The 24,999-nt window shown below is 42.9% G+C and overlaps 1 protein-coding gene across 4 annotated transcripts in view; it reads left to right on the top strand.

The window, feature by feature from the left end:
- Positions 1-24,999, top strand: part of PIGU (phosphatidylinositol glycan anchor biosynthesis class U) — an 88,843-nt gene that overhangs the window by 57,866 nt on the left and 5,978 nt on the right. For 2 of the 4 annotated variants that reach the window (XM_079128299.1, XM_079128298.1), the window contains 4 exons: positions 7,320-7,474; positions 9,220-9,363; positions 11,049-11,173; positions 16,847-16,989. In XM_079128299.1, the coding sequence (XP_078984425.1) occupies positions 7,320-7,474; positions 9,220-9,363; positions 11,049-11,173; positions 16,847-16,989 (567 nt within the window). Of the gene's footprint in view, positions 1-7,319; positions 7,475-9,219; positions 9,364-11,048; positions 11,174-13,818; positions 13,851-16,846; positions 16,990-24,999 lie in introns of those variants that run through there. The other 2 variants (XM_079128300.1, XM_079128301.1) reach the window with 2 other exon arrangements.

Genomic DNA, 24,999 nt, shown 5'->3' with positions numbered 1-24,999 from the left:
TTTACAATAGCCAAGAGGTGGAAAAAAAACCTAGATATTCATCAACTGATAAGTGGACAAACAAATTGTGGTATAACCTTATAATGGAATATTATTCAACCACAAAAAGGAATTAAGTACTGGTAATATGCTGCAACTTGAATGAGCTTCAGCAACATTAAGTGCAAAAAGCCAGACACTAAAGGTTGCATATTATATGATTTCTTTTATATGAAATACCCAGAATAGGCATATCCATAGAGAAGAAACAAATTAGTAGCTGCCAGGGAGTAGGGGAGGGAGGAATATTGAGTAATTACTTATTGGACACTGGATATTCTTTCTTGTGTGATGAAAAGATGTGACACAAGAGAGAGATGGTAGTTGTGCAACATTGTGAATGTACTAAATGTGAATGAATTGTGTACTTTAATATGGTTGAATATATATTATGTGACTTTTACCTCAAAAAAATAAATATCTGATACTATCAGCTTGTTACTCAAATTTTTTTTCCAGATTTGACCTTTAGGTGCTCCTTTAAATTTGTCTTTTGACAAGCCTCTGTCTATTTGTTTGTTAAGTTTTATTATTGTTGTGCTAGGGTGTGAAACCAGGGCCTCAAGCATGACAGGCAAGCACCCTACCACAGAGCCATACCCCAACCCTTAAATGATGATTTAGATTCTTGTCTGTTCACTAATAGTCTTATGAATTTGATATGCCATACTTTTTCTGTATTTTTTAAAATTTAATTTTGCTTTGTTTTGTTTTTTGAGTCTCTATTGCCCGAGCTGTCCTCAAACTCAATTCTCCTGCCTCAGCCTTGGAATAGCCTTGGATTATAGGCATGTGCCACTGTGCCCAGGCATGCTGCTACCGTATCCAGCTCTCCTCCATCTAGTTTTAAGTATTTCCTTCCTGGAACCACAAAATATTCTAGGTTTATTTGTATTTTCTCTGTCCCAACTCTGAAATGAGCTAGTTCTTCCAAAGACCCAGTACTGGTTTCTTTTATTGGAGAATGCTGTTGAGAAACCAAAGTCTAGAGTCAGGCACCTGTAATCCCAGCAACTTGGGAGACTGAGACAGGAGGATGACAAGTTTGAGACCAACCTAGACCCTGTCTCAAAATAAAAAGATAAGAAAGTATGGGGATATAACTCACAGTGGTAAAGTGCCCCAGGTTCAATTCCCAGTACCGTGTGCCAAAAAAAGAAAGAAAGAAAGAAACCAAGATCTGGGCACTGGTGTGCTTATTGTTACTAGAATATCATTGTGCCTGGGCTCCCTTAGCAGACTGAGCTATGAAGTGTATGTATGTGTTTTACCCACCTTTATATTTCCTTATCTTCCTGCTTATACACAATGCTTACTTCAGTGTCTCTCTTTTTCTCATTTAAAACTTCAAGCTCTACCATTGAGAAACCTAACTTTCGTTATCTTTAATTTGCTTATTTGTTCAATTCTGGTATGCCTGTAGTTTCAGAATTTGAGAAATATCCCTGTAAGAAACACATTTACTGACTTGATTATAACATTTATAGCTTTTTCTTTTTATCTTTAGCCTTAGAATATTTTGTTAGATTGATGTTTTTTCATAGTTAAATGGGGCTAATTCATTTTTTCATCCATGTGGCTCTTCAGCCTCGTTTCTGAGGCTGACTTTGAACTTGTAATCCTCCTGCTGCAGTTTCCCAAGCCACTGAGATTAGAGGCGTTTGCCGTCATACCCAAGAAATTTGGAACATTTTTATCATCCATAAAGAAACCCAATATTGATCAGCAGTCACTCTCCATTTTCTCCCAATGCTCCCCTCCCCCAGCCCTAGGCAACCATGATTCTACATCTTTGTCTTATAGGTGTTATTTTTTTGGTACCTGGGATTAAACAACCCAGGGGCACTTAACCACTGAGCCACATGTCCACCCCTTTTTTATATTTTATTTACAGACAGGGTCTCACTAAATTGCTGAGGCTGGCTTTGAACTTGGGATCCTCCTGTGTCAGGATCTTGAGCTGCTGGGATTTTGTGGCCATTTTCAAAGTTTATCCCTGCTTAACCGTGTACAGGTTCAGTATCATTTATTCAAAATGCTTGGGACCAGAAATCTTTCAGATTTTAGATTTTTTCAGATTTTGGAATATATGCATCCATAATCCAAAAATTTGAAGTTCAGATGAATTTCAGGGCATTTCTGATTTTGGATTTTCAGATGAAGGATGTTGCATCCATATTATTTCTTCATTCCTTTTTCTTTTTTTTAACCAAATATGAATATGCCATATTTTATTTCTCAGTTCACCAGTTGATAGACATTTGTTTTTTTTCTACTTCCTGACTATTGTGATTAATACTGATGTGAACATTCATATACAAGCTTTTGTGAGGACATATATTTCCTTTTGTTTGTGGTGTACTTGTCATGTGAGATTTCTTGTTTTTATATAATCAGATATAATCAGCATCTGATTAGATCTGTAGGTTCTGGAGCTTTTCCATATGTCAAGGTTAAGAATGAATTCACCACGTTTTTATCTAGTACTTAGGGTTTCATTTTAAAGAATATTTAAATTCTTAGTCCATTTGAAGTCTAATTTTGTGACTGGCCTGAAGTACCCATCTTATTTTATCTTTTCCAGTGGTTATGTAGCTGTCCTGGCACCAATCACTAAAAAGTCTGTATCACAGTGATGTACTATTTTCATCTTATACCGAGTTGCCATATGTGTTTTGGTTTAATGCTGTAATACCCATTTTATTCTACTAGTCTCTTTGTCTATTAATGTGCCAGTATATACTGATATCCTCTTTAACTTTAGACGTTTTATAGTACTTTTTTTTTTTTTTTTTTTTTTGGTGGGACTGGGAATTGAAGCATGCTAGGTAAGCACTCTGCCATGGAGCTATATCTCCATCCCCATAGTACTTAAATGTCTGATGGGACTAGTCCCCGCTTCATAATTTTTCCTTGTCAATGTTTTCTTTTTCTTTTTTTCTTTTAGGAAAAGAAAAAGGGATTGAACCCAGTGGTACTTTACCATCCCCAGTCCTATTTTAGATTTTTTTTTTTTTTTTTTAATTGGGGCACTGAACCACATCCCCAGCCTTTTTTTCTTTTGTATTTTATTTAGAAACAGGGTCTCACTGAGTTGCTTAGGGCCTCCCTAAGTTGCTGAGATTGGCTTTGAATTCTCGATCCTCCAGTCTCAGCTTCAAGAGCTGCTGGGATTACAGGAGTGTGCCACTGCACCTGGCCCCAGTACTGTTTTAAAAATTTTTTGTTTTGAATCAGGATCTTGCTAAATTGAATGAGTGGCCTTGAATTTGGCCTTGAGTCCTCCTGCCTCAGCTTCCCAAGTGAATCTCAGGGATTGCAGGCATGTGTCACCACGTGTACCCCAATGTTTTCTTAACTATTCTTGCATATTTGTTTTTCCATATGAACCTTAATACTTTGTGTTACTCCATAAAATAGCATGTTGACATTTTGATAGGGATTGAATTACTTACCTCATTGAATTTTTAAATTAATTCAGGTATAACTGACATCTGTATAGCATTGAATTATCCTGAACATAATCAGTGGATAACTTTCCACTGTTCAACTTTACTTTAGTGTCTTTCAGGTATATTTAAAATTTTTCCTTGTATAGCTTTACACATTTCTTGTTCAACTTAATTCCAAGTTTTAATTTTCTTTCTTCTTATTCTATGTGTGATTTTTCTCTATAATTATTTCCTTTGTTTAATATTTATACATATAAAGGCTATTCATATGTTAATTTTATATCTAGCTACTTCCCTGAATTCTTTGTGTATTTTTATCTTGAGTATTTATTGGATTTCTTTACCTTTCTACAGATACCAAGGTTATGAATATAATTTCTGTAACTGAGAATATTTTTATAAAACTATATATTTTATTTATCTATCTATCTATCTATTTATTTATTTATTTATTTTTGCGGTACTGGGGATTGAACCCAGGGCCTTGTGCTTGCAAGGCAAGCACTCTACCAACTGAGCTATACCCCCAGCCCCTATAAAATTATATATATACATGTATATATAATTACTTATAAAATAAATAACCTTTCTTATGTTGAACTAACCTTGAATTCTTAGAATAAACCCAGCCTGGTCATAACCCAACTTTATGTTTTTCATGTTTTACTGAATTATATTAGATAAATTTCATTTAGCCTTGTTACATTTGTGTTGGTAAGTAGTTTTGATATCGTGTTTATATACCTGCTGTAGAAGAGTTAATGTAAGAGTAGAATCATCTACTTCTTTAATGTTGGTAGAACTTGCCTATAAATCTGGCTGGGTCTGCTTGTTTGTGGGAAAATTTCTCATTACTAATTTAATCTCTTTAATGATTATAGGAACATTAGAAGTTTATATCTTCTTCCTTCCTTCCTTCCTTCCTTTTTTTCTCTCCCACCCTCCCTTCCTTCCTTTTTGCAGTTCTGGGGATTGAAGCCAGGGTTGCTTTACCACTTAGCTATACCCCAGCCCCTCTTTTTTTTTTTTTTTTTTTTATTTTGAGACAGGGTCTTGCTAAGTTGCTTATGCTGGCCTCAAACTTATGATCCTCTTACCTCAAGCTCCTGAGTGGCTGGGGTTACAAGCATGGGCTACCACACCCAGTCTCTATTTCTTCTTGAATTAGTTTCCCCCTAATTTTTATCTAATTTTAGTCTTTTTAAAAAAGATTCTTCAGTTATCATTTTGCCACATTATATATGTAGATACATAAAATTCCCTTCTCTTCCCCTCCCCTTTTCTTTCTTCCTTCCCTGAATCATTTGCAGGGAATCTAAAGGCAAAAGATACCTACCCTAATTCAGCAAGTAACTCTTAAAGACTAGGGTATTCTCTACATACCACAATACTATTACCACCCTTATGAAGTTTAACCTTGATAGAATAATACCATCTAATATATACCCTCCAAATACAAATTCCTCAGTTTTCATATATGAAATTATGATTTTGGGGCAAGGAATGGGGTTCAAGATTTAATCAAGGCTTATGTATTATATTTTGTTATCATCATCTTTGATCTTCACCTGCCCCCTTCCTGTGATGCAGGGAATCAAACCCAGGACTCCAGCATGCTAGGTAATCGTTCTATCACTGAGCTACACCTCTCGCCCTACACTGCCATCCTATTTTTTAATTTTTCCATGAACTGTTTCCATTTCACCTCCATTTTTAAACACATTGGCATAAGGTTTTGTTGTTTGCCGCACTAGGGATTGAAACCAGGGATGCTGTACTACTGAGCTACATCCCCAGCCCACTTTGTTTCTTATTTTTTGAGACGGTGTTTCCCCAAGTTGCCCACACTGTCCTCCAACTTGCGATTCTCCTTCCTCTGCCTCCTGAGTGCTTTATGTCACTGCTCCTGGTTGGCATAAGTTTTTTTTGTATTTTATTTTTGGCCCTGGTATAACCATAATTATGTACATTTTTATGTTTCTAATACTGTTTATTCTCTTTTTTATATCAGACTTATGAGAGTCTCCTCAATCACAAGTCATTTCTAAGAATTAGCTTTGTTGATTCCTCATATTATAATTGTTTTCTGTTTTAGCCAATTCTGATCTTACTTTTCCTTCTTTCTTTGAGGGTTTATTCTGTTGCTATAATATCTTAAAATTTATGTTTAATGTATTTCTTCTCAACCTTTTTTCTATTTCAGAATAAATTTTAAAGCTCTACTTTTTCCTCAGTGTACTGTTTTATCTTCATTACAAAATACTAATGTGAGGTAATTTCTTAACTTTTATGTACCTAATAGTACTTAATAATAAATTTTAAGTTTGTATTAGGTACATACAAGTTTAGAATTGTTACATTTTTCTAATGAATTGAACCTTTTATTGTTATAGATCTTATTTATCTCTGTAATACATTTTTGCATTAAAGTCTATTTTATCTGGAAATGGAATAAACATACTGGTTTCCTTTTTGTTATTGTTTACCTGACATATTTTTTTTTTTAACTTTTCTGTTATATATTTTAAGGTGTCTATCCTTATAAACAGCATGTAGTTACATAACTGATTTCTTTCCTTGCCAATGTGATTTTCATTACAGAGTTTGGTCCATTTGAATTGATTGTGATATGTTTTAATTCATTTCTGTTTTATGATTTTTTTCATCTTTGTTTTTGTATTTCTTTTTTAAAAATATTTTTTAGTTGTAGATGGACACAATACAAGCACTCTACCATTGAGCTACAACCTCAGTCCCAGGTTTTTTCTTTCTTATTTTCCTTCTCTTATTTATTTATTGAGGAAAAGAATTCTAGTGAAGGAAAAAAATACAGAAAATTGTATAAAGCCATATGCTCACTATAAAAGTAAACACATACTGAATTTTTTGCCCTTTTTTTGTGGGGTGAGGTGTGATGGGGATTGAACCCAGGGGCACTTAACCACTGAGCTACTTCTCTAACATCTTTTTATTTTTTTAGTTTGAGACAAGGTGTGTGTTCTGTTTTTTGTTTTTGGTACTAGGGATTGAACTCAGGAGCACTTAACCACTAAGCCACATCCCCAGCCCTATTTTGTATTTTATTTAGAGACATGGTCTCGCAGAGTTTCTTAGCGCCTTGTTAAGTTGCTGAGGCTGGCTTTGAACTTGTGATCCTCCTGCCTCAACCTCCTGAGCTGCTGGGATTATAGGCATGTGCCACCATACCTGGCTGTGTTGACATATATAGATATAACTTTTTCATTTAACCTGCTAAATAGTATATCATCATGCCATTATATCACAATTTATTTATTGGTTCATTGGAGGACTCTTGGTGCAGTGAATATTCTTTCATTTTTATCTTTTACAACTACCTCCAGGATACACACCTAGAATGGTGTTACTGGGTTCCAGGTCAGAGGATGCACACTTAATACGTTTTTATAATAGTAGTTATTATTATAAATAACTAAAAATATAATAATAATAAATAATATACTTTTAGGTCTTGGGGATTGAACCTAGAGGTGTTTTTCCACTGAATCATTCTCAGATCCTTTTTTTTTTTTTTTGAGACAGGGCCTTGCTAAGTTGCTGAGCTGGCCCTTGAACTTGTGACCCTCCTGCCTCAGCCTCTTTAGTTGCTGGGGCTACAAATGTGTGCCACTGTATCAGGCTCTTGAACACCTTTTTAAATTTATATATCTTTTTTGTTTAATTAAGGATAGTAAAATCGTAAACCTATGCATCATGGCGTGATTTTGCAGAAGGGATTTTTAGGTTTGAGCTGGTAGCTTCTCTCTTTCCCTGGCATTCCTAAATGTCCTGTTCTGCCCTCTTTCCTAGCGGCAGTACACACCTGTGAAAGTGACGAGCAAAGCCTTCTGGATCTTCTCTTGGGAATATGCCATGATGTATGTGGGAAGCCTGATGGTAATCGTTTGCCTCTCCTTCTTCCTTCTCAGCTCCTGGGATTTCATCCCTGCAGTCTATGGCTTCATGTAAGTAAAGACCATATCAGAGAACTCTGTAGGCTAGTTTTATTTTCATAGCTCCTCCTGAAATTGGAGAAAAACAACATTTATAGCAGGAGTCCTCAAACTTTTAAGATGCCTCAGAGTCTCTGCAGGGCTTGTTTAACCCAGATTGCTGACCCAGTCTCAGAGGTCCTGATTAAGTGACCTGGGGTAGAGACCAAGAATTTGCATTTCTCAGGTTTTCAGGTAATGCTACTACTGCTGATCCAGGAACATATTTTGAGAACTGCTGCTCTAGAGCACATCTTTGATCTAAGGAGATTAAAGAACACTCCCTAGAAACAGCCAAAGCAACTGCTAGCCTCCAACTGGGAGGTTTGGGTTCAAGATTGGATATATTCTTCTACTGCAAGAGGATCCCTAACAGTTGTGACATTTTTAGCATAAAGCCACCTTCTGTATGTCAGACCTTTAGAGAAAACCCAGATGGGTTTGCAGTATTGCAGGCTTGCTCAAGTGTGTATTCATGAAAATGCTCTTTGTGTGCCAGATTCTGTGTGAACACTGAGGGGCAGGCACTGCTCAAGTCTTGAGGAACTCACAGCCCAGTGGGTGATGGACACTTTCCCACTTGTTTGGGTGGGGAAGGAATCTGGAGTGGTAGAGCTCCCATTTGGGACTCTCTTCCTTTTGTTAAATTCTGACCCAAGATAACAATGACTTATTCACTTTCAGCTCTTCCTGTTCTGCTTTGAATGGAAGTTTAGGATGCCTGGTGAAGAGCTTTTCCTGGCTTTCTGATAGGTCACAGATTCTGTTCTTTACCTCATTTCACAGGAAAGGAAATATAATTACCACAGATTTAACCCAGGCAGGGAGGCTTCTGTCAGGGAATCCCGCCTCTCCCTCTCTGGTCCCTATTTGTTGGGATCACTTTCAATTCTGTTACTTTTCAAAATAAAAATATAACAAGTGGTGGCTCACATCTATAATCCCAGAGACTTGGGAGGATGAGGCAGTAGGATCGCAAGTTTGAGACCAGCCTCAGCAGTTTAGCAAGACCTCCTGTCAAAAAAGTAAAAGGGGTGTATGTGTTTGCACACCTGCTTGTGTATGTATATAAACTGTAGACTTTCAGAAAAGCTAGAATTGCAGCAAATTTTTATATAATTTAACCAGACAAAAATATCTTCCAGTTAAACCTTAATTTCTCAAATGAGGTCTGGGACCCTGGGGATTCTAGCAGAACCAACTGATGGTTCCTGGAGCCCTAGAATTCTCTCTGCAGGCCTGGGCACTCAGTCTTCAGATTCCTGCTGTGAGAATGTAGAACAGGAATGGAGAGCAGCAAGATCTTTTTTGCTTGTTCCTTTGGGCAGGTCTTTGGAATGCCCAAAATAGATATTGTTTATTTAAATTCCCTTTCTCCTGTGCTACAGTACTGGGAAGCTCCTGATTAAACGGTTCTGGGCAGTAAAAGAGGGACTGCTCTCTTGATTTCTAGGATGAATCCCTGCCTCATTTTAGATTTCATTTTGCTAAACTAATATTTATTATGGCTTATCATTCATTGTCTCTCTGGCCCTTGTTTTGGTTAATCACCTATATCTGGGGAACCTACAGAACCCTCACATCCTGGTCTCTACAGGGAGGAAGTTGTCCTTGGCTGCCTAGCGGTGACCTAAGTCTTCAGGAGAAAACAAGGGCAAAGCAGACTATTTGTAACTCTGCTCTCTTTTTTTTCTCTCCCTGTGTTTTCTTAATTCCAGACTTTCTGTTCCAGATCTCACTCCAAACATTGGTCTTTTCTGGTACTTCTTTGCAGAGATGTTTGAGCACTTCAGTCTCTTCTTTGTCTGCGTGTTTCAGATCAACGTCTTCTTCTACACTGTCCCCTTAGCCATCAAGCTAAAGTAAGTGGGGGGACCTACTGCTTCTTTGTTCCCCTCCCTCTCCCCCTGTGGCCTTGTGGATACCCTTCATATAAGGAACCTCTTCCATCAGGTTGATGTCATCTTTGCTCAGGGAACCCTGTCCTTGATCTCTTCATGTGCCAGTGGCCAGAGCCAACAGTTGAGAATCACGCATGAGCGCAGGCTGCAGGGAGGGCTTTGGAGCCCTGCATGTTCCCTGGCCTCACTTCGAGGTACCTGCACCCACATTGCTGCTGAACCCATTTACCATTTGGACATCAGGAGTTGTGCTAGGGGCATTCTTTGGTAACGTTGGATCTATTGGATGTCCTCTGTTAACTGCCCAGTGACTATCCATGGGGACTCAGGATGGTTCGTTAGGAGGCTAACCAACTGAGCTGTCTTTAATCTTCTGATCACTTTCCCTCAGAGGGCTTATCTGCAGTGTAAGAGAGCTAACCTGTTGAGCTTTCCCCATTCCAGGCACCTTTTTAGGCTCTCTGAAACATAATTATATCTAACTTAGCAACCCAAGGAGGTGGCATGATCTTATTGTTGTCAACTCCAATTTTATAATTGAGGAAATTGATGCTCAGAAAGGTAGAATGGTTTTCCCAGAATCATGCAGTAAGCAGTGGAGCTAGAATTCAGACACAAGTTTGTCTGGCTCCAGAATCTGTGCTCATCCTTTGGCACCATTCTAAGCTCCTGAGGGAGAGCACTTGCAGTAGCCCCAGAAATGGTTTATTATCCTGGCTGCAGAGAAGCTTGACCTCAAGCATCCAGGGTCTGTGCAGAAATGGCCATATGTATGCGTGTAGATGTTGCTGAGGAGGATCTCCACCTGACTCTTCTATTCGCTTCCCTTTAGCACTCAGTCTGCTTTTGAGGAGCACTGGAGGTTGAACTCTGTTCCCACCTCCTGACCAGGGCTGGGAGGCCTCAGAAGCATTAAGAACAGCGTGGTGGTGGTTAGGAGCTCAGGAGACAGACAGCTCCATCACTTTCTGATATTTAGTCAACCATTTCACTTCTCTGAACCTTATTTTCCTCATCTGTGAAGGCTAGGGGACAGGGTTGCTGACCTTGAGGGGCGTTTGCAGTTTGTGAGGCTCACTTGAGGTGATGCAGAAGACCTGAGCACACAGTGAGGGTTCAGGAGATGGTAATCATTGTCAACCCTTAAGAGCTGAAAAACTGCATGTAACTTTCAGTTATCTATCTGGACACTAAGGCTCACTGCCATATTGTCATTGAACAGAGTATCATCTTGGAGGCATTTCCTGCCCTGGGCCTATTGCTACAGCAGCCTCTGGCAAGGGAGGGTGCCTGATGACTCTGATCATTTAAGCCTGGTAATAAGGAGCTGACTTCATTTGTTTTCTTCCTCCTTAGCTCCTGGGGTAAGGCCTGGAGCTGGTAGAGGCTGTGGTGGCTGTTGATGAAAAATGTCTCTGTGGATTGGTTTTCTAGTGTTTGCCAGGCCCTCCTCACCACCTCTGGGCATTTTAGGGTCCCTGTAGTTTTCTGCTGTGCTATTAGGTCTGACCCACTCATGCTTGTGGGTACGGAGCCAGCCCCTGCCCAGAGTCTCCTGGGAGCATTTTTGGTTCAAGGGGTGGGTCTGGGGTATCTGGGATAGTCTTGGTCCCTGACTGATCTCCGTCTTCTCCACCCTTCCCTAGGGAGCACCCTATCTTCTTCATGTTCATCCAGATTGCCATCATCTCCATCTTTAAGTCCTACCCAACTGTGGGGGATGTGGCCCTCTACATGGCCTTCTTCCCTGTGTGGAACCACCTCTACAGATGTGAGTATTCCAGCTGTCCCTGCTGGTGGCAGGTTTGTGTCACTCTAGCCCCAGAATGAAATGCCAGGTAGAGAGGAATTGATAGGCATTTACTGGGCCCTTGCTGGCGCAGGCAGCACTAGGAGAGAGGTTGCAGCCTGAGGCAACCCCTGCACCCTGTACCATGACTAGAGATGTTAATAAATATAACCACCATTCGTAGAGCTCTTACTGAGATCCTAGCTACTGATTCTCAGAGTGTTAAATCTGTTAGCTCATTATAGCTTCACACCAACCTTTGAGGTAAGTATCCCTATTTTGCAATGAGAAGATTGAGGTACAGAAAGGTAGAGGCAGGATTACTAAGTGGAAGGGCTGGGATTGGACTCCAGATCTGTCTGTCCCTGCGCAGTGTTGTCCTACAGAGCTTTCTATGACAATGGAAATGTCTGAAATCTGCATACAGCAGTGGAATAGCCACTAGTGTGACTGAGAAACTGATAATTTAAATTACATTCAAATTTAAGAAGCCACATGTGGCTAGGCTGCCATATTTAACAGTGTAACTCTGGCCTCAAGTTCTAAACCATTATCCAGTGCTGCACCCAAAGGTTCCTAGAAAGCTCCTGGGTGACACCAGATTCCCTGCCTCCTGGGAAGACCCTTCTCAGCTCTACTCCTCCCCTCCTCAGAAGATGGCTCGATGGTGACCTGTGCATTCCCTAGGTCCACAGTACTGCAGTGCTCCAGTGCTGTCCTCAGTTGGGCTCTTTGCACTCTCTTTTCAGTGTTGAGAGCTCCCTTAGGACAGCTGTCATGACTCCTTTGCCTCTCTGTCCCCAGCACCCAGGATGAAACCTGATGCACAGAAGTATTGGCAAATTTGTGTGGAAAGGGCTTTTTAAGCCTCCCTAAGGAGGTGGTATCAGTGACCCACCTGATTCTCTATAGTAAAACTGGGAAGGGAGCCCTTGAACTTTCCTTACCCACTGTGAGTGCACAGTGTTAGGAATGAACTTGGGTGCAGGCTTCAGAGGAAGTGAGTGTTCCTTGTTGTTTTGATTTGTCTGGATGTCAACCAGGAAGTGAAACTGAGCAGCTGCCAGTAGGAGTGAAGGTAAATAGCTAAGTGGGTGGACCAAGCCAGGGCTGCTCCTGCAGGTGAAGGCCTGGTGGGGCTGTGACCAGTCTGGGCTGTCTGGGAGGAGGAAGCAGTATCTTCTGCCTGTGATATCCTCATTGCATAGATAAGAATCACCCAGTCCAGCAAGCTTAGAATTAGTTTCAGGCCCTTTGGCAGAGTGGTCAGTGACAAATCACTAGGCCTCCAAAACATAGAGACATGCCCCATCTATAGCAGGGTAGGTCTTAGGGGCATGGCCTTCGTTCCCCAAAAGTAGATTATTTTTCCTTAGCTGCCTGTCCCACACAGCTAGTATCTTCAGTACCACATTGCTGAACCCAGTCAGCCGCAGATGATTTCAGTCTATATCCTGGCTTTCCCATCACTGACTATGTGTTCTCATGTAAACCATTTAACCTTCCTGAGCTTCTGATTTTTTTCATCCATCAAATATTATCAGTAAGAATCATACAGGACCCTCCCCTGCCCCCCACCCCACATTCCCTTATCAGAGCTTCAGACTTGGTAGCCAGAGTCATTGGAATAAACCTAGTTTTTCAAAACTTGAAATAAGCTGTTTTATGCCCTCTGGGGTGATGCGGCATAGAGAAGAAAGATGGCATTTCCAGAAACCTGGATGATCTAATAGATGCTGTTGCTGGCTGGTTGGGCAAGGAGTTTACAGGCTCAGCTTGTCCAAGGCTTCTGCAAACAGTGCTTCTGAAAACAGTGTCCCCCATGCTTTGCTGCACCACACCTGCAGCAGGGAGTACTCATGTTTGGAGTACCTGTTTGGGACTTGAAACCATGAGTCATTATACTCAGCCACAAATGTCTTTAGCCCTGGGCTGTAGGGACCTCTGAGTAGAGACAGAAATTTTCAGGCCTAGTTGAATGTATTTAATGTTGTTGGGAATCCAGTTTAAACACTGGTTGCCAGTGCTAACATGTCTGCCCCCAAATCACATCTCATTTTTCTGGTACTGCCCAGCAGAGAGGAAGAGAGAAATGGAGCCCTATCCTGAGTGTAGGCTCTGGGTGCTAGCCTCTGTGGAGCCTGGGGCCAGGATGAGTCAGGCAGATGCACACTTGCAGTGTGAGGGAGCAGCCTGCAGGCGGAGCCCACGTCAGCCTGCAGTGGTCCAGCTGGAGAGCAAGCTACCAGAGGGCTGGAGTTGAGTGTGTGTTTGTCTTGTTTTATTAACTATTGTACAGAGAGAAAATAATATTGATAAATACAAATTATAAAGAGTAATTTTATAGTAAGTTCATGTGCCTAACCCAGCACATGTTAAAAGGGAGATCACCTTGACCTTTGTAGCCCCCTAATCCCCTTTGTGACCATCCTGATGGGACTGAATTTTTGAAGTGAAATTTTTTTTCTGAATGCCTGAGGCTCAGAGAGGGAAAATGACTTGCCAGGAGTTCCAGTTTGCCAGTCGTAGTGCCAGAGATTGGATAAGCTGCCCATGAATGCAGTGGGGAACCTGACTCCATCTGGACAAGCAGGTCTGATGAAGGGTGAGCCTTTTCATCTTGTTAGGTCCTGGTCATCTCTGACGCCTCCTGGTGCCTGGAACAAGCTGTCCTGTGCCTCAGGTCCCCAGTTCCATCTGCTCTGGCATATAGCCTTAATCTTCTGGCCTGGCAGCCAGCAAGGGTGAGTAGCAGCTCCCTGTTCCTGCAAAGGTCACCACAGGCCAGAAGCCAACTGGATGCTGATAACAGTCCTCCAAGCACATGGAAATGTCTCTTTGCAGCCCAGAAGCTGCGTGTGAGCCTTTCTCATCTGTGCACTCAGTCTTTTCCTGTCATCCCATCCGAAACCTCAGTTTTTGGCTAGAGTTACAGGACCAAGGGCCACCTGGACTGTCAGTCCCCAAGAGTTTTATTTCAGAATAATGTATGTTCTTTTCAGTAAGATAATTTTAGGGGTTGAGAAAGAACCATTGAGAAATGAAATCATGATGGTGGAGTACAGGAGGGATAAACTGATTTGTTCTCCTTTCTTGAGCTTATAAAATTGCTTAATAATAATAATAATGCTCAGTACAAATACCCCTTTCTCCAGCTCCTTGCTCCTGTGAGTAGAAGAGTCAGAGGCTGCCCTGGAAGATCTCAGGAGGCCTGAGTCGAGACATTGGCCTCTCAGCTTGCAAATTTCAGATTAGAAAAGAGGACCTTACAGGCCCTCCAGGCCAGTGTCCACATTGTGGAATTTCATAGACCACTAACATTTCAAAAAACTGGTGACAGAGTTGCCAACTTTTTATTTTTCTGAAGGCATTAAAATAATCAACTACCAGCTATTTGTCCCCATTTCATAGAAGAAAGGACTTTTTAAAAACAACAACAAAATGGGCCCTATCGTTTCCCAATAATGAACTATAGTTTGACAATATTCAGCTTTAAAAAGAACTGTGCACTACATACATCCCCTACAATATTCCCACTTCCATAGATCAGTGGCATCTCTGTGGCAGACTCCTGACAAGGGTCTCATCCTTGCCTGTGTATTGGAATCAGCTGGCAAGCTTGTGAAATTTCCTGTGGCTGCCTGGGTCCCACCCTACAGATTCCAACTTCATTTTGGTGTGGTTCCCCCTGGAATTTCATTTTGCATGCTGAGTTGAGACTCATCTGTATTATTCCAACCACTTCCAATGCATGAGCTCTGATATAGCATCTCTACCCAGTTATTGTACAACTTTGACAAGCTGCCTGAATGTTTGGAAGTTTCTCCACACCTTGAATCTCCTAAAACTCTGACTTGGAGATTTCCTACAGGTCAGAATCAGAGAGGAGGTGGGAACTGCCATTCATTAAGTGCCTGTTAGGAATCAGGCCCAGTTCAGGGTTCGTTCTAAAAACAAACCATTCTTGTAATTAATTTATTTTAAATAATATAGAATACTACTGTCAGATATTCCCTATTGAATTAAAAGAAAGAAAAGGACGTCATGTGTGGGCAGAAAAATTCTCCTCCTTATCACTCCCCAAAGAGGACCACATCATAATTTCTAGAACATGTGAATAAGTCATCTTGAATAGTCAAAAAGAACTTTAAGAACCTTAAGGGAATATTTTCTGGTGGGCCCATTGTTATCACAAAAGTCCCTAAAAGTAGAAGAGCCATGTGGAGGCTGGGACAGTATGGGAAATTTCTCTGTCTTCTACTCAATTTTGCTGTGAACCTAAAATGGCTCTGTGACTCTGAAAAATAAAGTCTACTTAAAAAAAACAACAGTAGAAGCCCGGGCACGGTGGCGCATGCCCATAATCCCAGTGGCTTGGGAGGCTGAGACAGGAGGATTGCGAGTTCAAAGCCAGCCTGAGCAACTCAGCAAGACCCTATCTCTAAATAGGAACAGAATAAATACAAATAAAAGGGCTCTCTAAATAAATACAAAAAAAAGGGCTGAGTATGTGGCTCAGTGGTCAAGCACCCTTGGGTTCAATCCCCAGTACCAAAAACAACAACAGCAGTGAAAGAGGAGGTCAAAGTGATACACTGTGAGAAGACCTCAATCTGCCATTGCTAGTTTTGAAGCTAAGGACTGCAGGCAGCCCTAGATGCAGGAAAAGGCAAGCAGGTGAATTCTGTCTCAGAGCCTCTAGAGGGAACATAACCCTGCTCAGACCTTGAGTATAGCCTGTGAGGCCCATTCTGGACTTCTGACTTCCAGAATTGTATAATAATTAGTTGTATTATTTAAACCACTAAGTTTGTGGGAATTTGTTATAGTGGGAATAGAAAACTTATATATACACCTGAGCCAGGTTTTTCACATATCTTATGTAATTCACATAACATGCATTTTAACCCCATTCTAGAGATGAAGACACTGAGGCTCAGAGAAACTTACTAATAAATGACAGCAGGATTTTAAGCCATGTCTCTCCAGAGACCAAGTCTACCCCAGCCACCATCTGCCTTCCCATCTAGCTGGACTCTACGTGCCTGCCCAAGAATAACCCCATGTAATAGACTCAGCATTCCTTCTGGGGCAGGGAGTGATATCAGAAATGGGGGCTTCAAAGAAGATTTATGAATTATCATCTAAGGGAAAGAAAGGGACATTTGAAAAGCAATGCAGGAATCTGAGGCACCAACTAAGGAAAAAGGAAAACCTGTTCCTAAGATGCCAGGACTGGTGCTGTAATCTCCCTGGTTCATGCTGTAGTTCACCCTCCACCTCATTGTCCCACATGCCCAAATAGCACCTGTGTGGGGAGAGGGGAGGGTTTACTTTTGGACACTGAGGTTGGGAGTGGGGGATTGGAGCCTTCCTGAAATGGCTTCTCTGCAGAGCCCGGAGGCATTCATGGCATTGCTAGCTGCAGCTGGTTTTCAGCCAGTTGATGCCACAGTGAGAAGGACTCCAAATCTAGGAGCTCCCACCAGCTGTGGGAATGGGGAACCATTGACTTGGGGGTTGACTCTTGGCAAGCAGGTGCCTCTGGGGATACTCTGCCTTTGAGCCCAGGCCTCTGTCCTGTGGGACTATTTCAGCAAGAAGAGGGTGCTGGAGAGAGAGTGCTAGGCTAACTGTGACCCTCTGTCTTTGCAGTCCTGCGGAATATTTTCGTTCTTGCCTGCATCATTATCGTCTGCTCCCTGCTCTTCCCCGTCCTGTGGCACCTCTGGATTTATGCAGGAAGTGCCAATTCTAATTTCTTTTATGCCATCACACTGACCTTCAATGTTGGTCAGGTAAGAGTCAAGGAAGGCGTGGGATCAGGTTCATTTTGTAGACTCAGGCATTTGACCAAGACCCTGGGTGCCCCATCCTAGGGATTTGAACTTGGAGAAAGGATGGTTTTCCCCTCCAGTAGTTCACAGACAGAGGGAACAGGAAATGAAAGCAAAGTAACATGGAATCTGGCACCCAGTTCCTGGGCACATGGAATCCTCACAGCAAGCCTGTGAAACAGTTAGTGTTTTCTAGTGTACAAAAGAGGAACTGAGGCTTCTGAACATTGTTGCCCCAGGTCAGTGGAGAAGCCAAGAGCCAAATTCAGGTAAGGCCTGACTTCTGAGGTACCTTCTTTCTGTAATGGTGCCTGGGTGGCCTCTGAAGTGGGTACACCAACTGGGGCAGGGAGGAGAAGCTTTCTGGTCTCCGAGGACAACAGGAGCGAAGGCAGGGAGCTGCGGAATGGGTCAGCCTGGCTGTTGGGCACTTCGAGTGCAAGTTATGTGGCTGGGCATAGTGGGGAGAAGGTGGGAGCTCAGCCTGAGGAGGGCCATCAGGGAGCTCAGCCCTTCCTCTGTCTATAGTTCCCCAGGGGAACTTGTTGAAAATGCAGATTCCCTGGGCAACTGCCACAGTTAAATGGCTCTGATTGTTTTTATAAAAGAAAGCAGAGTCCCTTGTTCCACTCCTAGAGATGTTCATTCAGTGTAAGAAACAAAGGCCAGAGATTTGTATTTTTAATACGTTCTCCTAGAGGTTAGAGCGGTGCTGTCTAGGAACGCCCACCACTTCTACCCCCACCCCCCATGAAGTCCTCTACCCTTCCGGAGGTTCCCTGGTCCACTCTGCTGCCTTCTTTCAGGTCAGGTTGTCCTCATCATTGAGGTCTTAGGAGAATCAGTAGGATGTGTACCATTGGCCTCACCAAGCATTTCTTGTGCATAGTGGGCAGGATGGAAGCAGGGCTGTCTGGAAAAGCTAATGATACCAGGTAGTTTCTTGCCTCCAAGGTCAGCTACCAGAAGAAGAGGGAGTGATGGGACTGGTGTTTCCTGCATGTACCTTTCTGGAGGATTTATATCCAGCCCAACCACTTATCTTGGTTTGTGTACGGTGGGTAGAGAGATGGGGAACAGTAGCCTGCGTGGCAGTCACTGATGGTGAATAGGCAGCACCTTCTACCTGTGTCCCACAGAGGCAGAAATCTGCAAGATTCAACTTTGTATCTAAAGGAATCAAAAGGCTGCCTTGACTCTTCTTTCTGGAATCCCCTGCTTTCCCCCATATTCCCATGGCTAGTATATGAGGGTGTTGAGCCTGCCCTGGGCCTCTGGGGAGTTGGTGAGTTCCACAGAAATAGTCCTCACCTATTGCTTGTCTCGAGTCTCTAGTTTTAGTCAGGAAGTTCAGTTGCAGTGATTGTGAAGCATCTGTGGAACTTTCCAGATGACAGCTTTCTCCCCTGTGGCTGTCAATATGAGAGAAGGGTCTCTGTGAATGGCAGGGGGGATGTTTGCAAGTGGTCAAATACTATGGAAGACTGAAGAAACTGAATTATTGAAGAGGGATTGGGGTCGTACCGGAAACCAAAGGCCACAAGGATTAAGTGCATTAGCGGCTGAACTACAGAGAAAACCCAGCTGAATTCTTGGTATCACTTCTTGTATTTAAAAAAAAAAAAATCTTTTTAAAATGTATTTTAAATCACATAGCAATACTTCACACAAGTAATAATTCATTATTGAGGGAAAGAAGTGAAAGAAGAAAAGTAGTTGAAAAGTAAAGATCTGTGTTGAATGTAGTCCACCTAGGCATAGAGGAGCACACCTGTAATCCCAGTGACTTAGGGAGACTGAGGCAGGAGGATGGCAAATTTGAGGCCAACCTCAGCAACTTAGCAAGATCCTGTCTCAAAATAAAAAGGGCTGAGATATGTATAACTCAGTGGTAGAGCACTTGCCTAGCATAAACAAGACCTTAGGTTTGATCCCGAGTGCCACAAAAATAAAATAAAATAAAAAATAGTGAAGCACGGCAGTGCATGCCTGTAATCCCAGCAACTCAGGAGTCTAAAGCAAGAAGACTGCAAGTTAGAGGCCAGCCTCAGCAAATTAGTGAGGCCAAAAGCAACTTAGTGAGACTCTATCTCAAAATAAAGCACCCCTGGGTTCAATCCCCAGTACCAAAAAAAAAAAAAAAAAAAGGTAAAAATCTGTGGTGGGGGTATAGCTCAGTGGTAGAGTGCTTATCTAGCATGCATGAGGCCCTGGGTTCCATCCCTAGCACTGCCAAAAAAAAAAAAAAGAAAAAAGAGCCACTTGAGCCCCCATCCCTTCTCACCCAGAGCAGATGTGTTCAGTTCAGTTTGTGTCTGCAGATTTTGAGCATTTACTGATAGCTATAAGAAAACATGCACACATGCACTCACACACACACACACACTCACTCTAAAGCACTTTCTGGCTTATGTAAGTATGAGCATATTCTATGAGCAGTTCTTTTCACTTAATGCTCTCATTTTTAAATGTCTGCCTCATATCTCATGGTTAGGATATACCATGATTTATTTGAACAGGTAAACCCTTGCTGATGGACATTGACATTGCTTCTGGTTATTTTGCTACTTGAAGTGGAAGAGCTTTGCATATGCTTCCACATACTCTTTCTTTCTTTTTCTTTTTTTTTTTTTTTGGTCACCCAAATTTGAACCCAGAGGTGCTTTACTAATAAGTCACACCCCCAGCCCTATTTATTTATTTGTTTATTTATTTTGAGATAGGGCCTTGCTAAGTGCTGAGGCTGGTCTTGAACTTGCAATCCTCCTACTTTAGTCTCCTGAGTTGCTGGGATTAAAGGCGTGCACCACCATGCCCAGCGTCTCCACATATTCTTATAAACATGGGCCAATATTTTTTAGGATAGATTCTAAGTCATGGGATTAGCTGGGTCAGAGGGCATATATGTTTTCTGTGTTTGGAAGATAGCACCAAGTTCCCTTTAGACAGGCTGTACAGGCGTCCCAGCAGGGGTCTGGGTTCCCCTTAAACCTGCAGGTCATCCAGGCATCAGGCACACCTGTGTCACTGGTCTGCTTGTGTCTGGGTTCTGTGACTCTGAGCTACAGACAGCTCTCTTGGGTCAGTGCATCCAAGGGCTACTGGTTTTGACTTTGTTGCTGCTGCTGCCAGATCAATAAAGGGAAGTGCCAGGTATGGGGCACTTGTTCACCAGGCAGTCACTCAGATAATAGGTAGAAGAGTCCTCATCGGAATGATTATATTACCCCTGTCCTCAGGCCTTTTGGAGCCTCAGAATGCAAATATAGAACATTTAGAACTTTGTTAAGAGTTCAGTGTCACTGTAGTGTATGCCTGTAATCCTAGTGACTCCGGAGACGGAGGCTGGAGGATTGCAAGTTCAAAGCCAGCCTCAGCAACTTAGTGAGGATCTAAGCAACTCAGCGAGACCTTGTCTCTAAATAAAATATTTTTAGAAAAGGCTAGGGATTTGGTGCCCCTGGGTTCAATCCTGACCCCACAAAATGTTCAGCGTTACTTCACAGAGGCCTTTCCTGAAGTCTTCCTGCCCTATTGTCTTTCTCAGCCCCTAGTTGTTTCCTTCATAGAATTTACCCAGTTAATCTGTAACTTGTTCTACTCTCTGCTGCCCCCACTAGCCTGTGAGCGTCATGCATGAAGAATCTGGCTGTCCTCCCGTTGCAGGGTCCCCCTCTATCATAGCAATGCTTGGCATGGAGCATTTGCTAACAAGTATTTGTTAAATGAATGAATGAACCAAAGACAGCTAAGAAGAATATCATGTGATTCCTGGCCAGATGTGCAGGATAACTGCTGCAAGAATCCAGCAGGTATAGAGTGAGCTTTCATGTTAAGTGGTGAGGGAAAGCCAAAGGGACAAGAGCCTTTCAGACTTGTAGAGCAACAACAGAAGGGGACATAAGGGCCAAATCACACCCCTGGCAAGAGTCAGTTAGCAGTTCTGTCTGCATCCATTTCTGACCTCTATGAATCTGTTCTCTTTGTGTCCTACACAGCCAATTCCAATTCCTTGTGACCTAGTCAGTGCTTCCATTCAGTTGTATGGCTTTTGGGCACATCTACTTGTCCCACAGCCTGCTCTTTTGAGCCCTTCAGGCTGGGATGTTGTCCTATATTCCCCTGGCCTCATTTTCCCCTTCCTGGGCAAGTTAGATCAGATCCTAGGAACCAAATAACTACAGATTTCAAGCAGAACCTGAACATCATTGCCAAAATCAGGAGATCTGTCTCTGTTTTGGCACTGGGAATTGTACCCCCGGGGATGCTTTACCACTGCTATATCCCCAGCCCCTTTAAAAATTTTTTTTGAGACAGGGTATCACTAAGTTGCTGAGGCTGGCCTTGAGCTTGCGATCCCCCTGCCTCAGTGTCCTGAGTTGCTGGGATCACAGGAGTGTGCCACCACCCCCAGCCCCTAGGAACTTTGTTTATATAGAGAATTGCAAACATCTTGGCCTAAAGTCCTGTTCTGAGTTGATCAATGCTATACATACCCTGTTAGAAAATAAATTGTGTGTTTATTGTTAGTTACATCAGCAGGCATACCAGTGTCTGAGCCCCATCCTTTCCCCTGGGGGCCATTGGTGTTTTTTAGATGTGGTACATATCATTTGCTAATTACTGTTGTGCCTCAGAGTCGGTAACAGGAAATGACAACAGTAAACCATCCATGGGCTTGTGTGTGTGTATAAGTGTGCATGAGTGTGAGAGGGAAGTTGGAATTGAGATTGATTGCTTGAGGTTCCTCCCCCACTTCCTCACTGTGTGACCTTCAGCAGGTTGTTTGACTTCTCTGGGTTAGTTTCTCAGACTCAGAATCCAGGGTGATAACCCTACTTTGTAGGGTGTTTAGTGGGATGAATGTAACATGTGGGTCCTACTGCCATTAATCATGTGTTGACACAGGAAATAGCAAGAGCAACATGCTCTTCAGATAGCCAGAGCAAACCTGGAGCAGCATTCAGTCCATAAACCACAAGAAAACAATTTCCCACCTCTTTTTTTTCCTTTTAACATTTTTTTGTATGGGTCAGTGAGCAGTGAAAGGAAAATATTGATCAAGGATTACATATGAACTTGTTTAAATTTAGCCTTTTTAAAAGAGTGGAGTCAAGTGTTCCAGTCACCCTAAATAAATTTAGAAACAGGGAAGGTGAGGAAATCTTCCCTTAAAATTATAATTAATAGGGGCTCATGTTCACGGAGGGTTTATTACAGTTCAGCCCCATGTGATCCCTTTAATCTTCTGAATCATGTGCTCACGTGGCCTCCTGGACCTTTCCCTGTCACTTGCAAAAATACTCATGTGCTCGTGGAGTGTGTGTGTGTGTGTGTGTGTGTGTGTGTGTGTGTGTGTGTGTTACTGGCATCGTGATGGAAGTATGACCTTTTCTTTCTTTTAATAACATGCCTTGGAGATCTTCCCTTGCTCGTGGTTGAGCAGAGCCTCTGTTTTGCTCAAGTCTCACAGTTGTGCTTATGTGAACTCCCACATGTCATGTCATGTAACCGTTTCCCTCCAATAGCCCCTTAGGTTTGTTGTCCTTTTTTCTTGTTTTAAGAATTCCTTTAATCTTCCTTGCAACCCTTTGAGTGAAGCACTATTAGCATCTCATGACACAAATAAGGAAGATGAGGCTTGGGAGGTGAGACTCAGCCTGAGCCACAGAACTGGAAAGGGGTGTATTTGTTTGTGGTCTTGTTTATCACATCCTCTTAGTAGATTGCAGGTTCCACTAGGGCAGGCCCCGTGTCCATCTGGACATGGCTTGTACTACCAGCATATCGCCAACACCAAGGAGAGACATTTAGTGATAAATCGTCAAACCCTGAGTGGTACGAGCTGGGATCAAAGCTGTGTTCTATGCCCAGTGATTACACGTAATGCTGTACACACTAACCTCCTGGTTCCAGCCTGTGTTTCCATCAGGGTCAGGTCTATGCTGGTCCTACATGATTCCAGGAGGATCAGAACCAGGTCCCTTTCCCCATTTATCCTGATGGCTGTGTCTGCGTCCAAACTAGATTCCTTGCCCATCCTATATCTGCCCTACCAGGCAGGGTCGGGAAATCTGGAATGCTGTTCTAAAAGCAGTTTGTCATGAGGGACCAGCCACAACCCCTCCCTGCACGAAAGATCCTGCAGATACTAGGCTGACCCTGACTTGACTGTCTCCTTTCTACTGCTGGGGATGCCTGGGTTTGGGTTTATTCTTGTAGGTTGTGCCTGGTTCGGGATGTAGGATCCTGGGTGTGTGGGGAAGATCAGTGTCGCCTGGTAGCCCTGTCCTCATCAGTTGGTGTACATTTTCACTTTGTGTTCTTCGACTGGTGTCAGTTTGTCAGTGTTGTAGTTCATTCCTTTGTCCCTCCAATATAAGCATCCCAAGCTTGTGTCTCCCCATCCTTTCCTTCACTACAGTCTGAGTGATAAGAAAAGGCAAGGCCGAACACAGCAGGCAGCCAGCAGGGAGACCCAGGCTTTTTAAATCCCAATGCCACAGTGACTCCCAGCCCCATCTCTCCTGGCCTTAGGCAAGTCACATAGTTCCTTGGAGGCTAATTCATTTATTTACAAATATTTCATACCTCCTATGAGCCAAGCACTCTGCTAAGGGTGAATGAGATTACAGCCCCATTTCCAAGGAGCACAGTCCGTGGATAGAAAGAAAAAGAGGCACGACCAGGCAGTGTGACAGGGATGAGGAAGCTTCTTGGGGAGATTGTTTCTAAGTGGGTCCTGAGGGACTAGTAGGATCTAACCAGTTTCCAGGTAGAGAGACTTGGAGAAGAGGAACAGATGGAGGGAAGGAGGGAGGGAGGGATGCTGTGTGCCGCCAGGGGCTATGTAGGACTGGCCACACCACTTGATAAGAAAGGAGAGCCAGATGCTGTGGCGCACGCCTGTAATCCCAGCAGCTTGGGAGGCTGAGGCAGGAGGATCATGAGTTCAAAGCCAGCCTTAGCAACAGTGAGATGCTAAGCAACTCAGCGAGACCCTATCTCTAAATAAAATACAAACTAGGGCTGGGGATGTGGCTCAGTGGTCGAGTGCTCCTGTGTTCAATCCACAGTATCCACCCCCCTAAGAAAAAAGGAGAACATTTCAGGGCACTGTTGATTACAGCCACTTGACCCTTGGGAGACTAATTATGATGAGACCTGCACTGCCTTTAGTTTTATGCTGAGGATAAATATGATCAGATTCATGGTTTTAAAACCTCACTCTGGTGCTAGGCTGTAGCTTGGTGGTAGAGCCCTTGCGTAGCACGTGTGAGGCCCTGGGTTCAATCCTTAGCACCACATAAAGATAAATAAATAAAATAAAGCTATCATGTCCATCTACAATTTTAAAAAATTATAAGAAAAATTTAAAAAATAAAAACCTCACTCTGAAAGGAGGTCAGAGGTGAGGGGTGGAGCCAGGAATCCAGGGTGTCAGAGGAGGCTGCTATAGTCTGGTGAGAGGTGGTGATTTCCTTACTCGAAACAGAGGTCATAAGGACTATGCATGGAGTTGGACGGTAAGGCTTTTGAGAGTTGGAAAGGGCAGTTGCTGCTGTGGCCCCCGTCTGCAGTTTGCCTGGTGACCTTGTAGCCCTGAGAAAGGTCCAGGTGGAGGGTGGATCTGTTTGCCATCCCCTCCCACACTGTGTCCATTTGGCCCTGAGTTGGCTGGTCATGCTACAGCTCCGTCCAGCTGCACAGTTGCCGCCAGTCTACTCTGGCCCCCACTTTCCTAGACTCCAGGCAGGTGGCCAGAGGCTGCACTTGTAGCAACAATGAGTGTCCCCAAGAATGTCAGTGTCTGTAACAGAAGGAAGAGGCTGGGGAACCAGGACATGCCTGGGGAACCACACGTGCTTCTCCAGCATGCTGCAGCCCCCAGGCTTGGTCAAGGCTGCTGTCGTGAGTCCCGTAGCTTTAGGATGCACTGTATTAACCCCCTCCACTAGCTCTGAAGTTTCA

The sequence above is a fragment of the Sciurus vulgaris genome, assembly GCF_902686455.1.
Source record: "Sciurus vulgaris genome assembly, chromosome: 2".
In the NCBI taxonomy this organism is placed as follows: Eukaryota; Metazoa; Chordata; class Mammalia; order Rodentia; family Sciuridae; genus Sciurus; species Sciurus vulgaris.
The sequence above is the reverse complement of the archived record's forward strand: the minus strand, read 5'-3'. Positions and strand labels throughout refer to the sequence as shown.